Source organism: Neomonachus schauinslandi, chromosome 1 (genome assembly GCF_002201575.2).
Source record: "Neomonachus schauinslandi chromosome 1, ASM220157v2, whole genome shotgun sequence".
Lineage (NCBI taxonomy): Eukaryota > Metazoa > Chordata > Mammalia > Carnivora > Phocidae > Neomonachus > Neomonachus schauinslandi.
The window spans coordinates 40,592,419-40,615,285 of record NC_058403.1 but is presented as its reverse complement, the minus strand read 5'-3'; the positions used below and the strand labels follow the sequence as shown (position 1 = coordinate 40,615,285).

The following is a 22,867-nucleotide window of genomic DNA, read 5'->3' as shown; positions in this document are numbered from 1 at the left end:
TAATGAGGAGATATGTAGAGTTGCTTCCCCACTGTGCAGACCCCTTCAGCTCAGTTTTTATAATGGCCTTAGAAAGTGTTTATAGTGTTTTTTTTTTTTTTTTTTTTTTAACAACTGCTGTTAGAATGAATGAAGGGTAAAGTCTCCATTGTTAGTGATTAGTGCGGTGCCGCATTACCAGTGTTCTGGGTGAGAAAGTGGCAGGGAAATCTGGGGCGTATTTGAAGAGTGAGAGGATAATTGGAAAAAGAAAGTTAAACCTACAAGTGAGGTCAAAAGGGAGAGGAGAACTGGAATGTGTTGAAGAGTGGGGCAGGAATTTAATGGAAGAAAGAAAATCAAAACTAAAGATGAAGAAACAAAAGAAAGGGAGGGGAAGAAAGAAAGATCTAGATCTAAGTGGAGACATGCTTATTTGTTAAAATACTTCATGGACCACACTCTTCGGATTTTGGCAGCCACTGAGGGAGCAGGCAAAGCAATAATGAAAGTAAGTGGTAAAAGAGCCCGTGAACTCACCTCCCGATCAAGACGTAAGTGACGACCGTGAGCAGGATAATGGCCACAGCCGCCGAAATGGCAATCATGACCACTTGGCTGTTTTCCCCAGAGATGGAGAAAGCTGTGAGTTGGCGGAGAAAAATAAGAAAAGGCCGGGCATTAACACACCATAACTAACATCTGCACGGAAAAGCCATATTTACTGTTTTTACCTGAACTATGGCTTACTGCCTAAGACAGCGTAGACAGAACTCTTCACTTCATGTAAAAAAAAATAAAAGAAAAAAGAAAAAGACATTTCCTACAATGGTGCTTGAAATTTCTAGTTTATAAGGTAAAATACTCTGTTTCAATGGCATCAATCAAACACACCTTGAGTGCCTACCATGTGAAATATCCTGGACTGGTTTTCTCTATCCTCATTGCAAAGAAACTCATTGGATAAACCAGAAGTTACCAGAGGCACATAGAGAACAGGTAAGATTTCCAGGAACGAAATGATAAAAGCTTTCTAATCAAGCTTGTTTAGCCTCCAGTATCTAGAGTTATTTGAATGTTTTACAACACATACCACCAACAAATTGTTCTTCTCCCTGTATTTCCTAACTTTGTGAATGGCCCATCACTCACTCACTCAATCACCTAGACAAGGTGTTGGCAAAAATGGCCCAGAGGTCAAACCTGGCCTGCCACCAGTTTTTGTAAAGCCTAGGAGCTTACAGTGGTTTTACATTTTTTTTAATGGTTGTAAAAAGTCAAAAGAAGATTTTTTGACATGTAAAAATTATATAAAATTCAAGTTTGGTGTCCATTAGTAAAATTGCATTGGAACACAGACACATTCATTTGTGTATTGTCTTTGGTTTTTTTTTTTTTTTTTAAGATTTTATTTATTTATTTGACAGAGAGAGACACAGTGAGAGAGGGAACACAAGCAAGGGGAGTGGGAGAGGGAGAAGAGCAGGGAGCCCGATGCAGGGTTCAATCCCGGGACCCTGGGATCATGACCTGAGCAGAAGGCAGACGCTTAACGACTGAGCCACCCAGGTGCCCCTGTCTTTGGTTGCTTTTATGTTACAATAGTCAAGTTGAGTAGGAATAACAGAGACTATACACACAAAGCCAAAAATATTTATTACCTAGCCCTTTACAGAATGAGTTCACTGACCCTTGAGGTAGACCAATGTTTCTCTAACTTCAGTGCTCATTCAAAACACTTAGGAATCTTTTGGAAAAGTGGTTTCTGATCCAGTTGGTCTAGAATGGGGACCGACACCTGCTTTTCTTGTGAGCTCCGAGTGATGCTGCTGCTGCTGATTCTAGTCCACATTTTGAGGAGCAAGGGTATAGACTATAAATATGAAGTCATCTTGTCTTTTCCCTCTTCTGATCATTCAATATCCAATTAATCACCAAACTCTTTAAGTGTTTTAGTTTATGTCTTCATTTCTCTTCTGGATTACAGTTAGAAATTCGTAATTGGTCTCTATTTGCATGGCCACCATAGTATTCCTTCTAAACCATGAATCTGACCTTGTCATTCTCATGCCTAAAAGTTCTGTAGGGCTCTCCATCACTTTTAAGATAAAATGCAAATTCTGTAGCAGAGCAGGTAAAGCCATTTAAGATCCTGTTCCTTGCTTATAGCCCCAGCCTCATCTGCTAACAAACTCCATAAGCATCCTGATCTCTAGACTTTCTAAAATATGCGCAGCTCCTGGAACAACCCCTTTCACATGCTCATATTTTAACATATATCCCTCTTGTAGTAAATACCTGTGCACAAATGAATGAGTGATCTATCAAAAGATCTTAGAAGAAAGAGTTTGATTATTTGAATACCGTCTCCTCTCCAGAAGCCAATATCCAATGTTCAGTCTGATCAACATCTAACTTTGGAAGGTTTTCTTGAAAATAATGCTGCTTTAGGAATAGCTAAGTGATACAAATGAAGAGACATGACAAATAGGATTTGAGAAGTTTTCTCAGCATCTGAAAAAAAGAGCTCAAAGTGTGGCAGCACGGCATACTTATAATCTAAACTGCTGCAAGCACTTTATTCTTTACTACCAGCAAACTGTTGTTTACCCCACTGTGGCATCATGGGAGTGCCTGCTCGGATCTCCCTGCTGCCAGGACTGCAGCAGGCAGACAGCCTCCCCCTTCAGGACCCACTACAGCCTTTATGCATGGGACACGCTCCCCTCAATGACTAACCACTGCAAGGAGACTGGAGTCAGGCCCTCCCTGCTCAATGCAGGATTCCTCAATGGCAGTCTTCATTCTGGGGCTCTGTGTGGGCTTGGGAGACCCTCCGAGCTGCACTGTTGTCTGAGTTTCTTCCTTCTCGATGCTTCTCTTTCCCTCCTGCTCTTCACAGACAGCTGACCTACATCCCAGCCTGAGGTGCTGCCCCACACTTCTTCTCTTCCAGCCTGTTTCCCCTACCTGCATTTCCCCCTATAAAGCTCTTGTAATTCCATCTTCATATCTACCTCCCAGAAGACCTGGACAGATATATCCCCATGTGTGGGATATAGATCTATATTAGTCTGCAAAATAACTTAACCTAGTGATTCAATAATGCTCCATAAACCTATAATAATAACTCTATCTCATGCTTTCCATTTTGTACCCTGTAATAACTTATAAAGAGCAGCAAGGTCTACATTCTCTGTAAATTTTAGCCAGTTGATAAAATAAAGGTCAGTGAAACTGGGAGGGGAAACATGATAGAAGAAAGAGGACTTCTCAGTTTATCTTTCTGACACAGGCAGGATTAAACTAGAACATCTCTGCAATCTCCTCTAGCTCTAAATAGCTATGAATCCTGGAGACTATCTAAAGCACATAATCAAACTGATCATTTTTGCTGGTGAAATTAGCAAACATTTTAATGAGTAATATTGACTAAATGCATAATAGAGTTGTCCAATGACTTTATGTGGCATGCTGCTAAATGTCTATTATGTCTTAGAAACTCATTTTGAATATTTTTTCCCACAAGCAAACTGCTTCCCCTGTTTCTAGTCACTGCCTGTTTTAGTATATCCTATACATACTGCCAGCTTTCTCTCCCTAAAGCAGACTGGTTAGGAGCTCATTCTCGTGAACCAGAATGCCTGGATTTGCACTTATTTGCTGTGTGACATAATATCTCATTGTTGTGAGGATTAAATGGGCTAATGCAGTTAAAACACTTAAAACAGTGCCAAGCACATAGTAAGTGCTTAATAAATGTTATATATTTTTATTATTTCATTTTCCCAGTGAAAAACTGGCAAAAAGTGCTGTGGTTCAGTTTCTGCCCACTGAAGGTTTCTAGACAGTTGACTGTGTTTCCAAGCATGCCACAGTTTCATACTCTTTGCACTTTGGAGATGTTGCCTTAACTCTAGGGAAGCCCTTCTACTCCTATAAACCCTACAACTATTATATATATATAGTTGTAGAGTTTATAGGAATATATATATATATATATATATATATATATATACACATATATGAAAGTTTATAGGAGTATATATATATACACATATATGAAAGTTTATAGGAGTATATATATATATATGAAAGTTTATAGGAGTATATATATATATTCATATATATATATATGAATATATTCATATATATATATATGAGTATATTCATATATATATATATGAAATGTGCAATCGCAGCACTGGATCAGTACTCCAAAACTTGGAGATTCTAGGCTCACTGACCCCACTTACTGGCTATGCAACCTGAGAAAAAACATATAAACTCTGTGTCCTAGGCCACATAAAAAGGAAATAATAGTATCTGAATAGCCTATGGAACAGGACCAGATAAAATATTTAGGAGAATGCTAAATATATTGTCACATGAATACATGGGTTCTAGAATCAGACCCATCATTTACCAATGGTGTGATTTTGGAAAGCTAATTTAAACCTCCCTATTTCTCAGTTTCCTCATTGGTAAAAGGTAGATGACAATTACTGTAAAAAGTAAGACATTTTAACCTAGTTCAAAAAATATTATTTAAATTCCAAGTAAAAATACACTTTGTTCTACTGAGAACTATCTATATGGGTTATGAATGAGAACTTTTCATATAATTTTTAAAAATAAAAACTAGGAAATTAAAAAAAAATAAAAAGTACAATAAACAGCAAACTGTTAAAGAAATCCAAACATGAGTCTTTTATATATGTATATACATATATATATTAAATATCAATATATAACAAATAAGACTCTTAAGTTCTTAGAATTTTTATGAAGATAACATTTTGATTAAAAAAATAGAAAGTTAGGGGTGCCTGGGTGGCTCAGTCAGTTAAGCATCCAACTCTTGGTTTCAGCTCAGGTCATGACCTCAGGGTCATGACATCAAGCCCTGCATCAGACTGCACACTCAGTGGGGAGTCTGCTTGAAGATTTTCTCTCTCTCTGCCCTTCCCCCCAACTTTCTCTCTCTCTCAAATAAATAAATCTTTTAAAAAAAATAGAAAGTTGATTTTTGTCTTTTTCCCCACCTTAAGACAAAAGATACCTTTTGTCTCATCTGTATTTAAAGCCTGGAAGAATTTTATGGTGAAGGAGCAAGAGTAAATTGATTTTTAAAAAAATCAGACTGAGGGGAGCCTGGGTGACTCAATCAGTGAAGTGTCTGCCTTCAGCTCAGGACATGATCCCAGGTTCCTGCGACCAGGTCCCTGCTCAGCGGAGAGTCTGCTTCTCCCTCTCCCTCTGCTCCTGTCCCCGCTCGTGCTCTCGCTTGCTCTCTCTCAAGTAAATAAATAAAATCATTAAAAATATATAAATAATAAAAAATCAAATGGCACAACTCAAAGATTTTTATAAATGAGGAAGAAGATGTTAAAAAGCTCATCTTTTCCTTATCCCTCTTTTTATCTGCTCTATCAATCATTGGAAGTATTGCAAATATAAAACTTATTTGGCAAAACCCCAAGACCCTGTAGGGGTCTTAAACCTCAGACACTGAAGCCTCATTAGAGGTTCGTGCAGATTGCCGCCACAGCAGTATCTGTAGTAAATCTGGAATCACATTCATATATTGGAATTTGTTGTTTCCTTTGCATTTTTACATATCAGATAGAGTTAAGTACTGATTAAGAACATGCATATGTGGAACATAATGAATGTTTATCTAATGGTGATCTGACCCTCCTGTCCCTCAATTTGCCTAATTTCTACCACTGGATATAATGAACATTTGTTTTTTTCTCTTCCTGGGATTTGTGATCTTTCTTGGTAAAGCAAATGTAGATTTTGTTGTTGTTAACTTAAATATTATTTAAAAGTTTGAAAAAAATTCAATTTATAATCATTTCAGAACAAGAAACTTTTCTGCAGGGAGCCTGACAGACTCAGTCGGTGGAGCATGCAACTCTTGATCTCAGGGTTGTGAGTTCCAGCCTCTTGCTGGGTGTAGAGATTATTTGAAAATAAAATCGTAAAAAGAAAAAAAAAAAAAGAAAAAAGAAACTTGCTTTGCACTAGTTAAACGTTACAAAAAGGTTTAGTATTACTAATGTTAAATTGCAATTAAACTTTGTTATTGTGTCATCTAAAATTTTAAATTTGTTTTTAAAAACTTGTTCAGATGTACTTTCATGGTATTTTGTAACATTTCGATTCTAATGTTCTCAGAGAACGATTTCTCCTTGGAGTCTAGTCCCGGAGTGAAGATTGTCCATAGAGGAATCCTGCATTAGGCAGAGAAGGCCTGACACCAGTCCCCTTGCGGTGGTTAGTCATCGAGGGGAGCGTGGCCCATGCATGAAGGCTGCGGTGGGTCCTGAAGGGGCAGCAGCCAAGGCTGTCTGCCCACTGCAGTCTGCCCACTGGAGGCAGCAGGGAGATCCGAGCAGGCACTTCCATGACCCCGCGGTGGGGTAAACATGTACATCCATCACGGGAGGATTAGGAGAGGTCTTGAAGTATAGAAATGCACTTTTGAGGATGGCAGCTCCCCTTTGAGTTAGAATTGTCATGTTCCAGCTGTGAACTGATAATTTCTAAGAACACTAGATTTTCAATACCTTGCAGAAGGTGCTGCTTGTTATTGTAAACAGCATTTCTAATCACCTGACCAAAAGTGTGCCATAAAATAACTACTTGATGGAGTACCTATTATATTAACTTGAACAGTTTTTATTATTTGTGTTAATCCTTAATGTTTCTATTAGGTATGGATTGTGGGCATAATAAAAATATTACTGTATCAAAGCCAACGATATTTAATGTCATGAACAAAATATTTAGATAGGAAATACACATGCCAGGAGAAATGGCAAATTGGGACAGTCAAAAGAGATTACTGGGTTTCCTTTCAGGACAGAGCTGACCATTGTCAGACCCTCCCTGGATAATCTGTTTCTAAAGGGTGTTCATCTTTGTCTTTCTAGGCTCTTTTACAATTGAATTTAAGTTGCAGGGAACTGAGTGATGTATACAATTTTTCCCATTACAATTAAAATAAAACATTCACTAGAGACATAAATGGTTTATGTGTAGTAGAAAAAATGACTTTAATCATTACATTTATTGTCCTATAGGATATTAATCGGTTTGGGAGAAATTAATAAATTTTTTTAAGTATTCCTGATTGCCTATATACATACATGCACAAATATGTATTTATATGTATATACATATCTGTTATTCGAATTTTCCTTTAAACATGTTTAATCTAAAAAATAAATAAGTAAACCAGTTTAATCTTTTGTAGGATATAATGAACATAAATAAAATATAAATAAATATATAATACTCTCCTCATTAATTAATAAACTAAAAACCCTTAACTTGAACTTGAATGTGTATTCACTCTGTATTAGTACCACAGCCATGATATTACCTTTTTGAAAATTATCTTTCAGCAGAGGGTTTTTCTAGTATGAAGCAAATGCATTTGAAGAAAAGAGAAATGCCATTGGGAAAATGTTTGCCAATTTTAGATGTATTTATGCCAAATTTGGTGTCAGACGCACAAGATTATCCAAACTGCTTGTGAATGTGAATGAGGTGATAAATCAGATTTTAGAAAATCCTTATTCTTCAAGTGACACAAGATTGAACGTGTTAAGGATTAAAACAATATTAAAATCCTCACGGATCAGCAAGTTTCTTTTTTGTAGTTCACTGAATCATGCAATGAACTAAGAACATCTGGATTAACAGGTACTGGGGGTATGTTATCATATTACATAATGTTCCTCAAAGCAATTTATGGCCAGTAGAGGACCAGTAACATTCCAGGCATTAGAATATGTTTGATGTGTAAGAGAGAAAAAAAAAAAAACACACACACACACACAGATGCACACCCACACAAATACAAATCTGTTAAATATTTCAAGCAATTTACTTTCAATGTATCTCAATATCTAAATATTATCTAAATTTTAACTTGGTTAAAATTTAGAGAGAATGAGAATGAATTATCAGACACCTTTGCAACAACCCTCCCCCTATACCTTACACTGAAATAATACATACAGTCCGGGCTAGTCTCAAACTCAAACTTGCGACTGTTGGTCCCGTATCCAGCTGCAGTCCGGGCTCGGATTTGGAACACATAAGTGGTGTCAGGCTTGAGGCTACTGATGGTAACATTTGTGCCTCTTGCCCTCAGAATGGTGTAACTTGTCTCTTGCTCCTGCTTTGAGGTAAGAAAAATCATGTTAAAATCAAATCTTCATAATGCTATCAAATGATAAAAAGGTGAACCACTCAAAATCAGTTCTTTCAGATTTTAACACAGAGCATAGGACATATAAAAGAGATGACAATCATTTCACTCTCTGAAAATAATAGAGGCATCTTTTAAGCTAAAATTATTTACAGAATCTCCTAACTTGTGTAAAATGATTTGTGTCCTGCACATAAATCAGGGAAAGTTTTCATTCTTACCAGTTAGTGAATATGCCAGTGAAAATATGTTTTCTTCAAAGCTAAGTCTAAATGAAATCTTTGTTCTAATTTCAAAAATAAACTTACAAAAAGGAAAATACTCCTTTGAATTAAACTTAATAGGAATGCAGGCGCCTGGGTGGCTCAGTCGTTAAGCGGCTGCCTTCGGCTCAGGTCATGATCCCAGGGTCCTGGGATCGAGTCCCACATCAGGCTCCCTGCTCAGCGGGAAGTCTGCTTCTCCCTCTCCCACTCCCCCTGCTTGTGTTCCTGCTCTCGCTGTCTCTGTCAAATAAATAAATAAAATCTTTAAAAAAATAAACTTAATAGGAATGCCCTACTGATTCTCAGAAAAATATTTTTAGCAATTATAAAATATTAAACTTAAAAAAGGTCCAGGTTTTACATATAGCTCTACATTCATAACTTTCTCAGCATCAGTTATATGTGCACTGTATTTATTTATTTATTTATTTTTTTAAGATTTTATTTATTTATTTGACACAGAGAGAGACAGCGAGAGAGGGAACACAAGCAGGGGGAGTGGGAGAGGGAGAAGCAGGCTTCCCGCCGAGCAGGGAGCCGGATGCGGGGCTCGATCCCAGGACCCTGGGATCATGACCTGAGCCGAAGGCAGACGCTTAACGACTGAGCCACCCAGGCGCCCCTGTGCACTGTATTTAATCTAAGTCACTGTGGTTTAGTAGAGATAAATATCTTCAGATCAAAGTCTAGAGATATTTCCCCAAAGGATCTCCTCCAGGGGACTGAGATTGTATATTAGGCGATTCACAGTGCACATTAACAAGAAAGTCTTTTTGTGTCAAGCCTTGTGTAGAAAAAATGGATTTACATAGAATTGTGTTTTCCCCCTAAGGCACATTAATATACACTGAGTATTTTACGGGTAACTTGATTTTGAACAATGGTGGAAGGTCCCTGCACCTGGGGGGTGGCCCAGAGTGGATATTCTTAACCAAAATGACATAGCATATTACAGAAGAAGTATACATTACAGATACTTTGTAGTTAAAGATGGTAGTCATGTACTAGATAGCATTTAAGTTGGTATATTAAAAAATGAAGAGGATCAAATATATTTATTTTACAGAAATAATTATTTCATTTGTTAAAAAACTTGTTGAACCTATACCCAAAACTCGACTCTGCTCATCATCATTAGTGAACTAGTCAAGAAAGCTAGACCTTATAGAGCTTAAATTCTAGTGAAACATTCAAAATATTTCCAAGCATTATATACATTTGGGAATAATTTTTAAATTTATGTATGTGTGATATAAATATTTATATAAACATATTAAAGATAGTATTGCATGAATGTTTGTATCAAATTTTAAAATGCTTAGGGGATAATGAATAGATTCAGCCATTTTTTCCTGCACTGGGTAGTATTGTTTTAATACAAGGATGTGCATTGTGCTTTGTTGGTAGAATTTGAAAGAAGTTCAGCATTTTCTTTATGTTTGAAAGATTTGAATATAAATTAACTGCATTTTTGATTTGGCCCTGTAGATCTAAAGGTTGGGTGCTTCCTGGCTTTGCTATCCAGTCTGAACTGAGATGTGTCATGACTTTTCTTTTTATTTTGTTGCATCGTCTATAAAACATGGATTCTTATATTTGCCCCATCTTTCTTGTCAAACTTTTAAAAATAGAAGATCATGATCAGATGAGTATTTCCAGTGCTACAGTGGAGCACTAAAAACTAGGATATAAGTTATTTATACTACGACTTTAGCATAATGAAGTTGATTAGGCCTCTCTTTTCTTCTAATGAAAGAGACATTCCTTTTCCCTGCATGGGGCACTATGAAAAAAAAAAATGGCAACACACTTGTGAAATACATTAACCTTAATTAAAAGAATAGCTACACAATGCAAATGAATGTTTATACATTATGCTTTGTTTGCACAACTGATCATTCTTATGGTCCTAATAATCCATTCTCACGTAGAGCAAGGCATGTGATACAGGAAAACACACTAAAGGAGGAGTCATGGCTTCCAGGATTCAAAACTGGGACCTGTTTATTAGCAGAGAGGCTGTGAGAAATTCAAATAATGCCACTGACTCTGTTTTCTTATTTGTGAATGAATCTAATTAACCAATTTCATAGGATCATCAGACAATTCAAAATTAAATAATGTACTCAAAAGTGTTCTATAAAGTGCTATATAAATGCACAATTTGCTTTTAATTCACTTGAAAATACTTTGTAACCTGCACACAAATATGTTTTGCTCACATTAGTAGCTATAAAACCACCCAGCTCTGATAAGATTTGAATACATCTTGCTTTCAAACCTCACCATAATTTATAACCAGGGAGAAATAAGTGCCGTTTAGAGGTGATGAAATATTATAGCCTAAATTCTACTTATAAATAATCATGTATCTATTTTTATAATTGTATTACTGAACCACAATTTTATGATGTGGAGCAAACTTACCCATCCATTCCCACCTTCTAAATTACCTTGTACAGTATCAAGAAAGCTTTTCATTGTCAGTTCAATAATACAATGGTTTTGTTATTAGTTCAATGTTCCAATCTATACTGAATGAAATTCATGTGAAGGTAAAGGTCAAGAAATGAGGCTTAAGGCAATGAACTAAGAAATAGCTCATCAATAGGCTCAGGAATCACTGTGAAATAATTGGTAGAACAGGGGTCTCAGTAGAAGACATAAATGTCATTTCTAATGCCATAACTAGATGGCTTAAGTTTGGTACTGACATCTTTGCTGTGACTTATTGTTAAAAAATGGGGGATATTTGACACAATGATTTCAAAACCCCCTCCACTGATAAATCAAAGGTATCACGTGACCAGAGTTCCAAACAGAGCTCTACCACTTCTTAGCAATGCCATTGGTTTCTTGGCAATTGCATAGCTCATAAGAAGGTCACCTCTTTCCCTACACAGCCCAACCCTTTAACATCATCTCCTCACCTTTTCATAGTATTTGACCTCGTAGTCCAATATGATCCCATTAGGGTGTTCAGGTTCCTGCCAAGATAAAGAGATGCTGTTTCTGGATGTTCGATCCTTCTTAATCGTCATGACAGGTGATGGAGCTGTAGAGAAAGAACAATGGGAGGGGATAGTGGGAGGACAGGAATCAATCCAATTAGGAAGGGTGGTAAAGAAGAGCAGAGAAAGAAAGGAACAAGCAAATGCAGGCTATCATTGCTCTAATCTTTGGCAAGAAAGCACAATCTCCATTTCAAAGGCTCTGGAGTATTAATCTGGCCCCATATCAAGCCTCAGCAGCTGGATTATAGCCCTGGTACATACAGGCCTATGGAAAATGAGCTGAGATTTTCAACTGCTGGTGGACTAGTGGCAAGTGAGCAGATGTTTTCAATCTGCTACTATAATGTAAGCAATGAAATATATTTGATATATTAAAAAAAGAACAAAACATCAGGGCTGCCTATTTGTTATAATGTTGCAAAGTTATTAATACCAGATTCTGCAGCTCATTGATAACATTTCATATGCAACTCTGTAAGAGGACTGGAATCCATTATGCACAAGGAGTCCCATGGTATCTATAGGTAATAATAATATTTAGTGTATTGTAAAACGGACAGGGTTTAGAACATATTATAGGAGGTCTTGACTTTTGACAAAAATCTCTCATGAATAAAAATACATATCAGGAAACAATAGTCGTCTGCTTTTACATTTTTATTTCTTAAAAAGAGAATATTTAATAAGTACTAAGGAACTGACTGCTTTTTATGTCACAAATCTCTGGATATATTCTGAGGTATCTCATTAGGTGTTGACTCTATATTTGTTATGTTCTGCTATGCATTATCGAAAATACAGAATATGAATAAAAAGCATCTCTTTGGATCAGATATCATAGGGTCACCCTCATTTCTAATTGAAGCTTAAATATATTTTAAGTGACCTCCTACTTCAAATCCTTCCATTAAAAATAAAAACGCATACTATCCCTCAGTGCACTTCTGGTTTCAAAACTCAATCCTGGTACACTGGCCAACTGAAATATTTCACTGTGGGGTTCAGCAGCATCCTGCCCTAATGGAATGCAGCAAAATAAATTGCAAACATGAAACAACCAAAAATGAAGAATTCTCAAGTACATTAACTGTTGAATTGTTTTCATTGCTAAAGGACCTATTTTCTTATAGATTTTTCTCAAGTCAAGAACTATTAGAACCCTGTGTATAGCTAACGTTAGAAGTTTTGTATTTGTGGATTTGATGTTTCTGTGATTGTCACATTGACTTTTGCATCTAACCTCTCAAATTGTTCCTGTCTATAAATGCCTTTCATTTTTATTCCTCACTTAAAAATAGAGTTTTCATTAAGCTTGCCTCATGACACTTTACTAGAAAGGGTAAGTCTAAATGAAGAATCCATTGCAATAAGTGTCCCATCCTCCTATTTCTATTATCGTAAGCTCTTGTGAACTCTTTTGTAACTAAAGCATCATTAATTTAATGGCCTGGCAATGATTATTTAATCTTTTGCCAAAGAAAAATGTAGGTGTTGTTTTTCTGATGGAAAAGTAAATACATTTTCTTACTCATATTTTGCTCCCATTAGCAATTACTATCATTTCATGTAACTTAACATCATTTAACTTTCATATTTAGTTTTCATCTATTCAGTATTATTATTTTATTTCCTGGTTTGGCCTCACCATACCCTTACACCCCGCCTCCCAAGCTATAGTGGTTTGATGCTCTGAAATTGATTCCAAGCAAAGGATAATTTATTTTGGTTATATTTAGTTAAAATTTTATAAATGTATTCAGTGTTTCTAAATATATCACTCAGTTATAAATAAATAAAAGTATGTTAATTTTTTGAGAATTATTTTCTTTTAACCTAATCCTACTACTTAAAAAAAAATAATTCATTATCCAATTGCTAATAGAAAAATCGCAGCCCTAACATCCTGGGAAACAAGTTTTCCTTTAAAAAAAAACAAAAACAGAAAAATTCCACTAATTTTCCTACTGAATTAAATCCATTAATAGAGTAACTTTTAATATACACTTACAGAGCATTTCAAAGATGCTCGATGTTGGAACACTTTCCAAATAACACATGGAGACCCTACATTCATTCCGTATCACCATGAAACTGGTTTATTTTCCCTAACACTTAAAATCCATTTTCAAAGAAGTTTGAAAATTATCATGTATGGCATCTCTTTAAAAAAAGAAAGTGAGAAACACATTCATTTCAAAGAATGATTGTGACAAAGACTGTACTAACTTTTTAATGAAAGCTTTGCAGGCTGTTTGGGGTCTGCCCAATTTTTACTGCTTCTGCACTGAGCAAGACTTTATAACTGTTGAAATTCTTCAAAGGTCTTTGAGCAAGCTGCAGGGTCCTGTTTGACTGTAATAAATAGTCTTTTGTGATTCCACACTTACTTAAGTAGAGGCAATTGCTCGAAGCTTGCGCCATCTAGAAAGTTAAATGAACCTTTTCTGATTGCTGCTTTTAGGCCCGTGTTAAGTCATTTGTTCTGTTCTTTTAATACACGCCTCTTGAGTTGGTGCATGTCAGCAGTATGAACCCCGAGCACCAGCCGGAATCCCGTTACATTTAGGTAATGCTCATCAATATTTTAATATTAATAAATAATTAACAGAAATTGTTTTTCTCCTAATAAATAATTCTAGGACATAATAAAACATACTGCAGGAAGAGATGAATTCCATGGGCGCTCCACTGTATCAATGCTTTCTAAAAGGTTTTCTAGAACACTCTTAACTCACACCTTGAAGTATGATCTATCCATACGTCCTCATGCACTCATAGAATTTGTAATATTAATGAGAAACCATGATATGGATTACATTTCTTTAAGTTAGTTTCCAGGTGTTAAAGAGTGGTTTGTTCAAAGTATTGATTTCCAAGATCCACAGAAATCCTTTAAGTTTATTATTATTCTGTGTAAGAGGACATGGTATTGCAATGTATATCATAAAATAGATTTGATTTACTTTGTCTTCATTTCTTTGCTTTTTAATTTTGTGATTTGAAAGAACGGTGGGTCATGGTTCCATGGAATGAAAAAAATCCCAAGAGCAGAGAAATGCTCAGCACTAGAGTAAGAGGCACATAGGAGGAGGAGACACAAGTCTTTCCCAGCAAACTGCAGGTGTATAAGGTGAAACAGCAATTACTGGTGAACACCTTGATAGTTCCAGATTGGGAGTTTTAATCTGGTGCCTCTTTTATTTACCTGAAATGATATATTACTGAAATGACTCCTTATCAAAATGAAGAAACTGATGACAAAGTAGGCTACTGTGAAACTGTCTAGGCCTTCCTTTATATAGGTTAGTAAATGCAGAGTTTTGCAGGAAAATATATATATATATATATATATATATATATATATATGAAGAACGTGGCAACAAGAAAAATTAAAACAGTAGGAAGGAAATAATTTTTAGTCAGTTAACGTCCATCTTTAAAATAATGCCTTGGTGTGTCAAGTACAATTTGTGGTATTGGTATTTGAGAGGGAGCAACCATTTGATCCTTAGCTTTTGCTATTCTGGGTACAGCTGGATATACACACGTCCTTCAGAGACTAAAGAAAGGAGATGGGATATACTGAGTAAAATGAAATGTATTATATTTTAACTGAAATATTTCTTAAAAGAATACACATACAAGAAAAAAAAAAGTTGGGAGGGAAAGAGAGGCTCATGAATCACACGTTATTCGTCCTCCATCAAGCTTTCCTATACTTACCCTACAGCACTGAGAAGTTCTGAACACTCCAGGTACTGAAAAAAACCTTGTGGTGCCACAGTGAACTTGCTCATGGCTCTTTCAATTAATTCTTCTTTAAAATTTTCTTTGTGATGACGTAGAACTATAGCGATACTTTCACCTTATATTATCTACTAGTATGTGTTTCATAAAAGCTGGTATCAAAATGCTTTTCAATTTCTGTTCTAGGGAGACATCACTTTCTGGAAACCAAGGATTGAATGCTCACCAGGTGTTTACTTCTCTAGGTCCAGACCACTGCAACTGGAAGCCTCTTGAATCACAAACATTCAATGGCTAGTCCAGAGGACAGAGAGACACGTATAACCCTTAATAGTTAATAACTGAACCCTGGTTATTTATTTATAGAGGAAAGGCAAGATTTTCTCTCATTGTCAGTGTAACCTGAGCCATTGACCGCATCTAATGAAATAAAAAACAAAAAACAAAAAACAAATTCCAATAAAGAAGCAAAAAATGTTGGGCTAAAGAGATTTCCATATAAAGAGATTGAGTTAGAAAGGGGGCTTGTATGGTTTACAATTTGTATTTGAGTTACACTTGAGACACCTACAAGCCAAATCTATTGACAGACACGGAAGAGATTCATTATTTTAACTATGGTGTTTTTAAGCTACATTTACTATTATTCTGAAGCTAAAATATGACCCATCCTTAGAATCAGGAAGTCAAAACTTCAAAATTCAACTCCTAAAGGATCTGGTTTGGTTTGTTTGTTTTTATTGGGACTTTCCTCTTTCTGGGTTTGGGAATTTCTAATGAACCTCTGAGGTATCTGTGGTTTAGAGATTGGGCAAGTTAAAGTAATAACAAAAAGGGCTCAGTATTTCTTTTCTAAGTTTAAAAGCCAAAGCTTTTAAAAATTATCTCCATGGGAAAATATCATGCAGTAAATGGTTGAAAGATTTTTACTTTGAATCAGACATGCCTTTAAAAGCATTACTCCCTTATATTTTTGTACCATTCATTACAATGCCCACTTAAGAACATTTCCTTCTTGTTTTGTTTTTGTTTTTTTTTCCGGAAGTGAACCCTTCTAATTAAATCCAGAAACACTCCTGGGTTTGAATTAGCATAATCATTCCTAGCTTCACGTTCTCCATCTCACCACCCCTACCCTGTTTTTCTCAACCTGTTGTTCTCTGGAATTTCCTGTTTGGGTCTCAGGACTCACTATCTCTACAGCCTAACCAGTTTGAATTTCAGAGTTAAACTTCTTGATATATTCTCCCTCACCAAGGACCCTGCATGCCAACAGCTTCAACATCTGAAAGCTGATGAATTTTCTTTATTCAATTCTAGTTTTCCAGCCCTGCTTCAGTTCAAACTCTTGCCATTTTTTTCACCTGGATTCTACACTTTCATCTCAATTGTCCCAGAAATTCAATTTTCTACAATTTTGATGACTTATTATTTTACGAAGTAAATGAAACTTTAACACTCCCCTCCTTCCAAATTTTATAATTTCAAATCATATTTTTTTCTAAACTTACTAACTAAATAATAATATTCAAAAGAAATGTCTAGGAATCTACATTTTTAAGAAGTTTGTATCAGAAAACTCTTAAGATCACACATTTGGGAAATTCTGGACTATAATTTAAAGATACATACATTGAAATTCATGATATAATTATGTAAGATTCCTCATAAGACTGCAACACACATACCAGCTTTATTATTTAGTGCTCTCCTTTCAAACTAAAATTCTAAAGATAATTCCTTTGGTCATCTGTCCACAGTGTACTGCTACACTCACTATGTGGAACAATCTCTTCCTTTTTCATCTGAAAAAATCTTAGGTATTTATTACCCTTAGAAATCCATTGCTAATATAATTTCTCCATAAAGCCCTTCCTGAGTCCCTTAGGCAATAATCAGCTTCTTCCTCTGTTCTGATGTACAGAATACTTGTTCATTCTCTTATTATTTAGCCCACCACATTATATTGTAATTATATAATTTACTTACCAGCATGTCTTCCCACTATATTATAAACCCCTCAGAGTCTTTAGTGCCTAACTTCATGACAACCTTGCATAAAACTAGCTATGCAGTTTGGTTAACTTTGCAGTAAAATATACAATATGTTTTGTGGTTATTTCCTTTGAAAGATAAGTTTTATTTAGCTCTTGATGTTAAAATAATAATTTTTGAACCAAAATGAAAACTATAATGTGTTTAGCAGAGATACCATTATCTATAAAATTATGTCATTAATTTTCTATACTAAAGAGAAAAGTAATTTTTTCAACTGAACCAATAGTGCTGGAAGAAAAACATTTTAAGGCATACACACTGAAAATAAATTTTGAGCAGTAGTGATAGAAGAAGGGTTCATTTCATGGGTGTTTATTGGATGGATTCAAGAAGAGATCCTGTTTTTCATTTTTTTCAGTGGCCTTTCACATTCCTTATTTTCCCTTGCTTGAGGATCCCAAGCAAGGGAAATTTTCTCTCCATTGGAGTTGGTATATCACCCTCTTGGTACATGGATGTGTTCACAGACCTGGATGCTCTCCAAATGCCATACTATTGGGATGTTTACGGAGGCTTCAAAATTAGGGGCTTCTCCGAAAGATAGTGTCAAATTCTCTTATGCTCTAAGGTTGTGGGACTATTGTTATAAAAACAGATTGTATTTTCTCAGCACCAGTTTGTTCTTTTTGTCCTTTTAAATGAACCAGGCACACCTACACAATTGAGCCTGGGATTTGTAAAAGAAAAATAACAGCCAGAGAGTTGATGGTGGGCACTGAGCACTCTGTGGCAAATGCGCTCCAAAACTTCCCTGCCTAATCCCAGATTCCCTGGGGTTTTCTACCATACTTTGACTAGGATCAATCTCCTTTTAATAACATTCAATAACCGCACAGAATGAGAACAATCTTCAAATATGTTGTTTTTTTTTTTTTAAACCTAGTTTTTCTCCTCCTGTGTTTCTCCTTTATTCTCCTACTATTACCATAGTTACAACCCTTCTAACACCTCTGGTCAGCAAATGTATGAGTTTTCCCCACACCAACCAATTCTATGATACCAGTTGGGTTTCCCACAATTTAAATTCAGACACTATCTACTGGAGAGAGCATCAGATCCCACAGGTTAAGGGCTCAGTCCCATGAGATTGTCCCCCACTTAGATACCAATTGCAAGTAGTAGGCCCCCAGGTTACTCACAACTTCTGTCTGACTTGGCTACAAATTGGAGGTTTCCATGACCTCCTTCTTCAGTTTGATTTATTTGCTAGAATGGCTCACAGCACCCAGGACAATACTTACATTTATCAACTTATTAAAGAACATGATAAAGGATAAAGATGAACAGCCAGATGAAGAGATACACAGAGCAAGGTCTGGGAGGATCCCAAGCAAGGGAAATTTTCTCTCCATTGGAGTTGGTATATCACCCTCTTGGTACATGGATGTGTTCACAGACCTGGATGCTCTCCAAATGCCATACTATTGGGATGTTTACGGAGGCTTCATCATATAGGCGTGATTAATCTTAACTCCATTCTCAGCCCTTCTCCCTTCTCAAGAGAATTGGTAGCAGGGCTGAAAATTCCAAACTTCTAATAATGGCTTGCTCTTTCCATTGACCAGTCCTCATCCAGGTGCTATTCAGAAACTCACCCAGATTTACCTCATTAGAATAAAAGACACTCCTTGTACCCAGGAAATGATAAGAATTTCAAGAGTCCTGTGTCAGGAACCGGGGTCAAAGACCAAATACTAGAACAAAAGTATGCTCTTGGTGCTCTATCATTTAGAAAACTACAGGAGTTTTTGGAGCTCTGTGCCAGAAACCGGGGACAGAGACCAATATATATTTTCTGTCATCTCACATATGTGATATGGCTTTGAAAATCTATGGAGGGCAAACCACAGGTTTCTAAATACAAGGCTTCAATGTGAAAGAGGTTAATAGTGATAAATAGCTATTTTAAAAACTCTTATTGTTCACTTAGAGTTGATTAATCTCTGAAATAAGGAATCACATGGGTGGGAGGGGCACCTAGGTAGCTCATCAGTTAAGCGTCCAACTCTTGATTTTGACTCAGGTCATGATCTCACGGTCCTGGGATCGAGCCCCTCATGGGGCTCCATGCTCAGCGAGGAGTCTGTTTCTCCCTCTGCCCCTCCCCCTGCTCATGCTGGCACTCTCTCTCTCTCTCTCTCAAATGAATAGATAAAATCTTAAAAAAAAATAAAATAAGGAATCAGTTAGGTAGGAAATATTAGAAATTAGAGCAAAAAAAGGTTTTTTCTTAACTATTTGTCTTTGAAAAATATAGTATACTAGCAAATTTATCATAAAATATTGAAATCTTGGGCAAATCAGTTACTATTTTATCCAACTTTTTAGTACAAACAAGGTTATTTTAGTATAGATGGTTCCAAAGATTAAGAGTGACAATTGTTGAATGCAGCTAATGGAAACATGGTGGTGGGAAAGGATTATGATGCAAAATCAAGCCCAGATGAAAGAACAAATCTTAGGTTATAACTAAGCTAACCACACTGTGAGTTCTTGTTTGTTTGTTTTAAAGGGCTGCTGAAGTAATAACATCTCTTCTGACTTAGAATCACTCAGAGGTAGAGCTGCTACATTCCAGCATAGGACCGGTAGAACTGACCTTGGGCCCTGATAGCACTCTCTGTGGAGCTCGTGACAAAGGGCTTGCTGCTTTCTCATTAACTGCAGGAGTGGAGAGGTATGATTTAAATACATGTTAGTGAGAAGAGGACTGACATTTATTCCACTTCCATTTTACAGATAATGGTAAGAAATCTAGTCAAAAAGATGACCCCCTTAGGTTGTTTGATCCATGTGCTCAATCGAGACAGAAAGGAGGAGAAAAGTTTACATTATGTTTTTTACATTATGTTACATTTGGAAAAATGAGACAAAATATGTACTGGTCTTAAGTAAATTAAACTTTTATTGGCAAACTATAACTGTAGATAGACGGAAAGAGGCCACTGATAGAAATACTCTATATTTTGAGTGGGGTAGGTATCTTTGTCAAAAGTCATTGAATTTTACACTTACAATTAATACAATTTACTATATATAAATGTTATTTCTGTTTACAAAGAAACAAAAAATATAATTTTTTTACTCAGATCTCACTATATCACTTTATTAACTAGCTTTTTTTATTTTCTGTATTCTTGATGCTCTGTCATCTAAAGCCTTGCTGATTGGGGATAGACTACCTCTCCTGAGGCTAGCCAGTTCCTAGAAATAGCAAAGACTGACCCAGGAGGGTGCTTTTCATATGCAAACTAATCAATCCAGAGCCTTCTCTATCTGGATTTATACTCTAGGAGGCAATATTTCTCTGCCCTAATCATTCCAAGGCTAGGTACCACACAGCAAGCAAGTCCCTATACCTCAGAGTCCACTGAATTCGAAATCTACTTATCTTATCTACAATCCTAAATCTACTTATCTTTTTTTTTCTTTTTAAAAGATTTTATTTTATTTATTTGAGAGAGAGAGAATGAGAGACAGAGAGCATGAGAGGGAGGAGGGTCAGAGGGAGAAGCAGACTCCCTGCCGAGCAGGGAGCCCGATGCGGGGACTCAATCCTGGGACTCCAGGATCATGACCTGAGCCGAAGGCAGTCACTTAACCAACTGAGCCACCCAGGCGCCCCTAAGTCTACTTATCTTATCTTGCCTTACCTTTCCCACAAAAACCATAATAAAGGCTCTTGCCCATACTTTCCATTTGCTCCTTCTGCCTCCTGACTGAACCTGGTACTCCTCTGTGTGGCCCTCCATGGTGTGGTAGTCTCCCCTTCCTCTTGGGAACTGTGAGTAACTATCTTTTTCATAGCAATCATCTCCTGACCAATCTGTTGGTCTCACCATACCTGAATAATAATAAAAACTACATTTTAAAACAATCACAATAGTGTAATATTGTCTACAAGTTATTGCAAACAATAGACATCTTCTCAACAGCACTATGAGCTATCTAAGAAAATATCTGGCATGCACATAGTGTTGATATAATTTTTGGTATCAGTACCATCAAATTCAGAGACTTCCATGATGTACTGTCTTTGATATCTAACCAACACTAAAGGTTAAAACCTGCCTATCGCAGTTTTTTTTTTTTTTTAAGATTTTATTTATTTATTTGACAGAGAGAGAGATAGCTAGAGCAGGAACACAAGCAGGGGGAGTGGGAGAGGGAGAGGCAGGCTTCCTGCTGAGCAGGGAGCCCGATGTGGGACTTGATCCCAGGACCCCAGGATCATGACCTGAGCTGAAGGCAGACGCTTAACGACTGAGCCACTCAGGCGCCCTGCCTATCGCAGTTTTAATAATATATAGTTTTAACCTCTTATGCTATTTAAGGAATAGGTATTTCTGTACTTATAAGGTTGCTATCTGTTGGGTTCCTGTGTGTCTGTCTATCAGCAACATGATTGTAGCCAGATTACATCATTAGACACTACACACTAAGTCGTAAGCTAACACTTTTATCTGGACTTACCCCTAGTTGGCAGTGTTGAGGCTCAAGGTGAGCCATTTTGTCCTGTCTTTACCAGATCCTTTCATTTTTATAAGAAAAAAAAGAAGATGGAGAAAATGATACCATAGTTACATCAGTACAGAATTCTTCAAGGCATCATATATAAACCCTGTTGTGCAGGATCAATTGGGGTCTGTGTCAGCAGTAATAAATAGCTAACTTTAATAGAGGCACCAAAATTTGAAACACACACACACATGCACACACTCATGCATTCATGCATTTGTATGAATTCAAGTGTGGCCCTATAATAACTTCACTTTCACCTATATATGTTCTTGGGTGAGTGAGAAATTGATTTATTCCTGAAGGAATGACAACTGTCCTTATAAGTATCACATGCATGAGTGAGCAACCATTACTTTTTATTGTTGTATGAATCATGAATTTTTATAGTGCATTATCCCTCCATAAATGTACACCATAGAAGTATATGTTACATCTAAATATTATTGATTCTGTGTGAGGAAGCAGAAAAAATGTTGAGAGATTGTGCTTTGCGTATAGCTTATTGGTCTGGCCCATACGGCTTGTATATGCCTAGCAATTCTACCCTAAGTGCAGCAGAGACTAACTGAAGCAGGGAAGTCCTCTTTAGGAGTCATGGAGGTTGATCTCTTCCTTTAGGGAGGTAAAAGCCCAAACCTCCCATACCAGGAAATCTGCGGTCAAACACTGGAAATCAGATTTTCAAAATTAGCTCAGACCTATTCAATTTACTTACACATAGAAATACTCATTGGCTTGAAAAAATAAAAAAGGGCCAAGGGAGTATTCCAGAAATGAAGAAGATTTTTGAAAGGTCACTATTTAGAGTGTAGATTATTTGATTTCCATGAAATCAACTTCCGGAGCAGCCCTACTTCTATGTTACTTGATGCTAGGAATTTATTTATAATATGGTTATACTCTTAAAGAACACAATAGTCTTTATCTGTTGATTTTAAAGAAATCACCTGAAAAAGTTTTTTGAAGATTTATTTATTTATTTGTGCACGTGCACCCGCACGCGCAAAAGAGAGAGAGAGAGAGAGAGAGAGAGAGAGAGAGAGAGAGAGAGAGAG

General features: G+C 36.4%; 1 protein-coding gene across 2 annotated transcripts in view; it reads right to left on the bottom strand.

Moving 5' to 3' along the window:
- Window positions 1–22,867, bottom strand: part of EPHA3 (EPH receptor A3) — a 359,545-nt gene that overhangs the window by 71,165 nt on the left and 265,513 nt on the right. The window contains exons 6-8 of one of the 2 annotated variants that reach the window (XM_021689408.2): window positions 11,403–11,527; window positions 8,014–8,176; window positions 520–622 (exon numbers count right to left, since the gene is read on the bottom strand). In XM_021689408.2, coding sequence (XP_021545083.1) covers window positions 520–622; window positions 8,014–8,176; window positions 11,403–11,527 — 391 coding nt within the window. The remainder of the gene's footprint in view (window positions 1–519; window positions 623–8,013; window positions 8,177–11,402; window positions 11,528–22,867) is intronic. The other variant, XM_021689410.1, reaches the window with a different exon arrangement.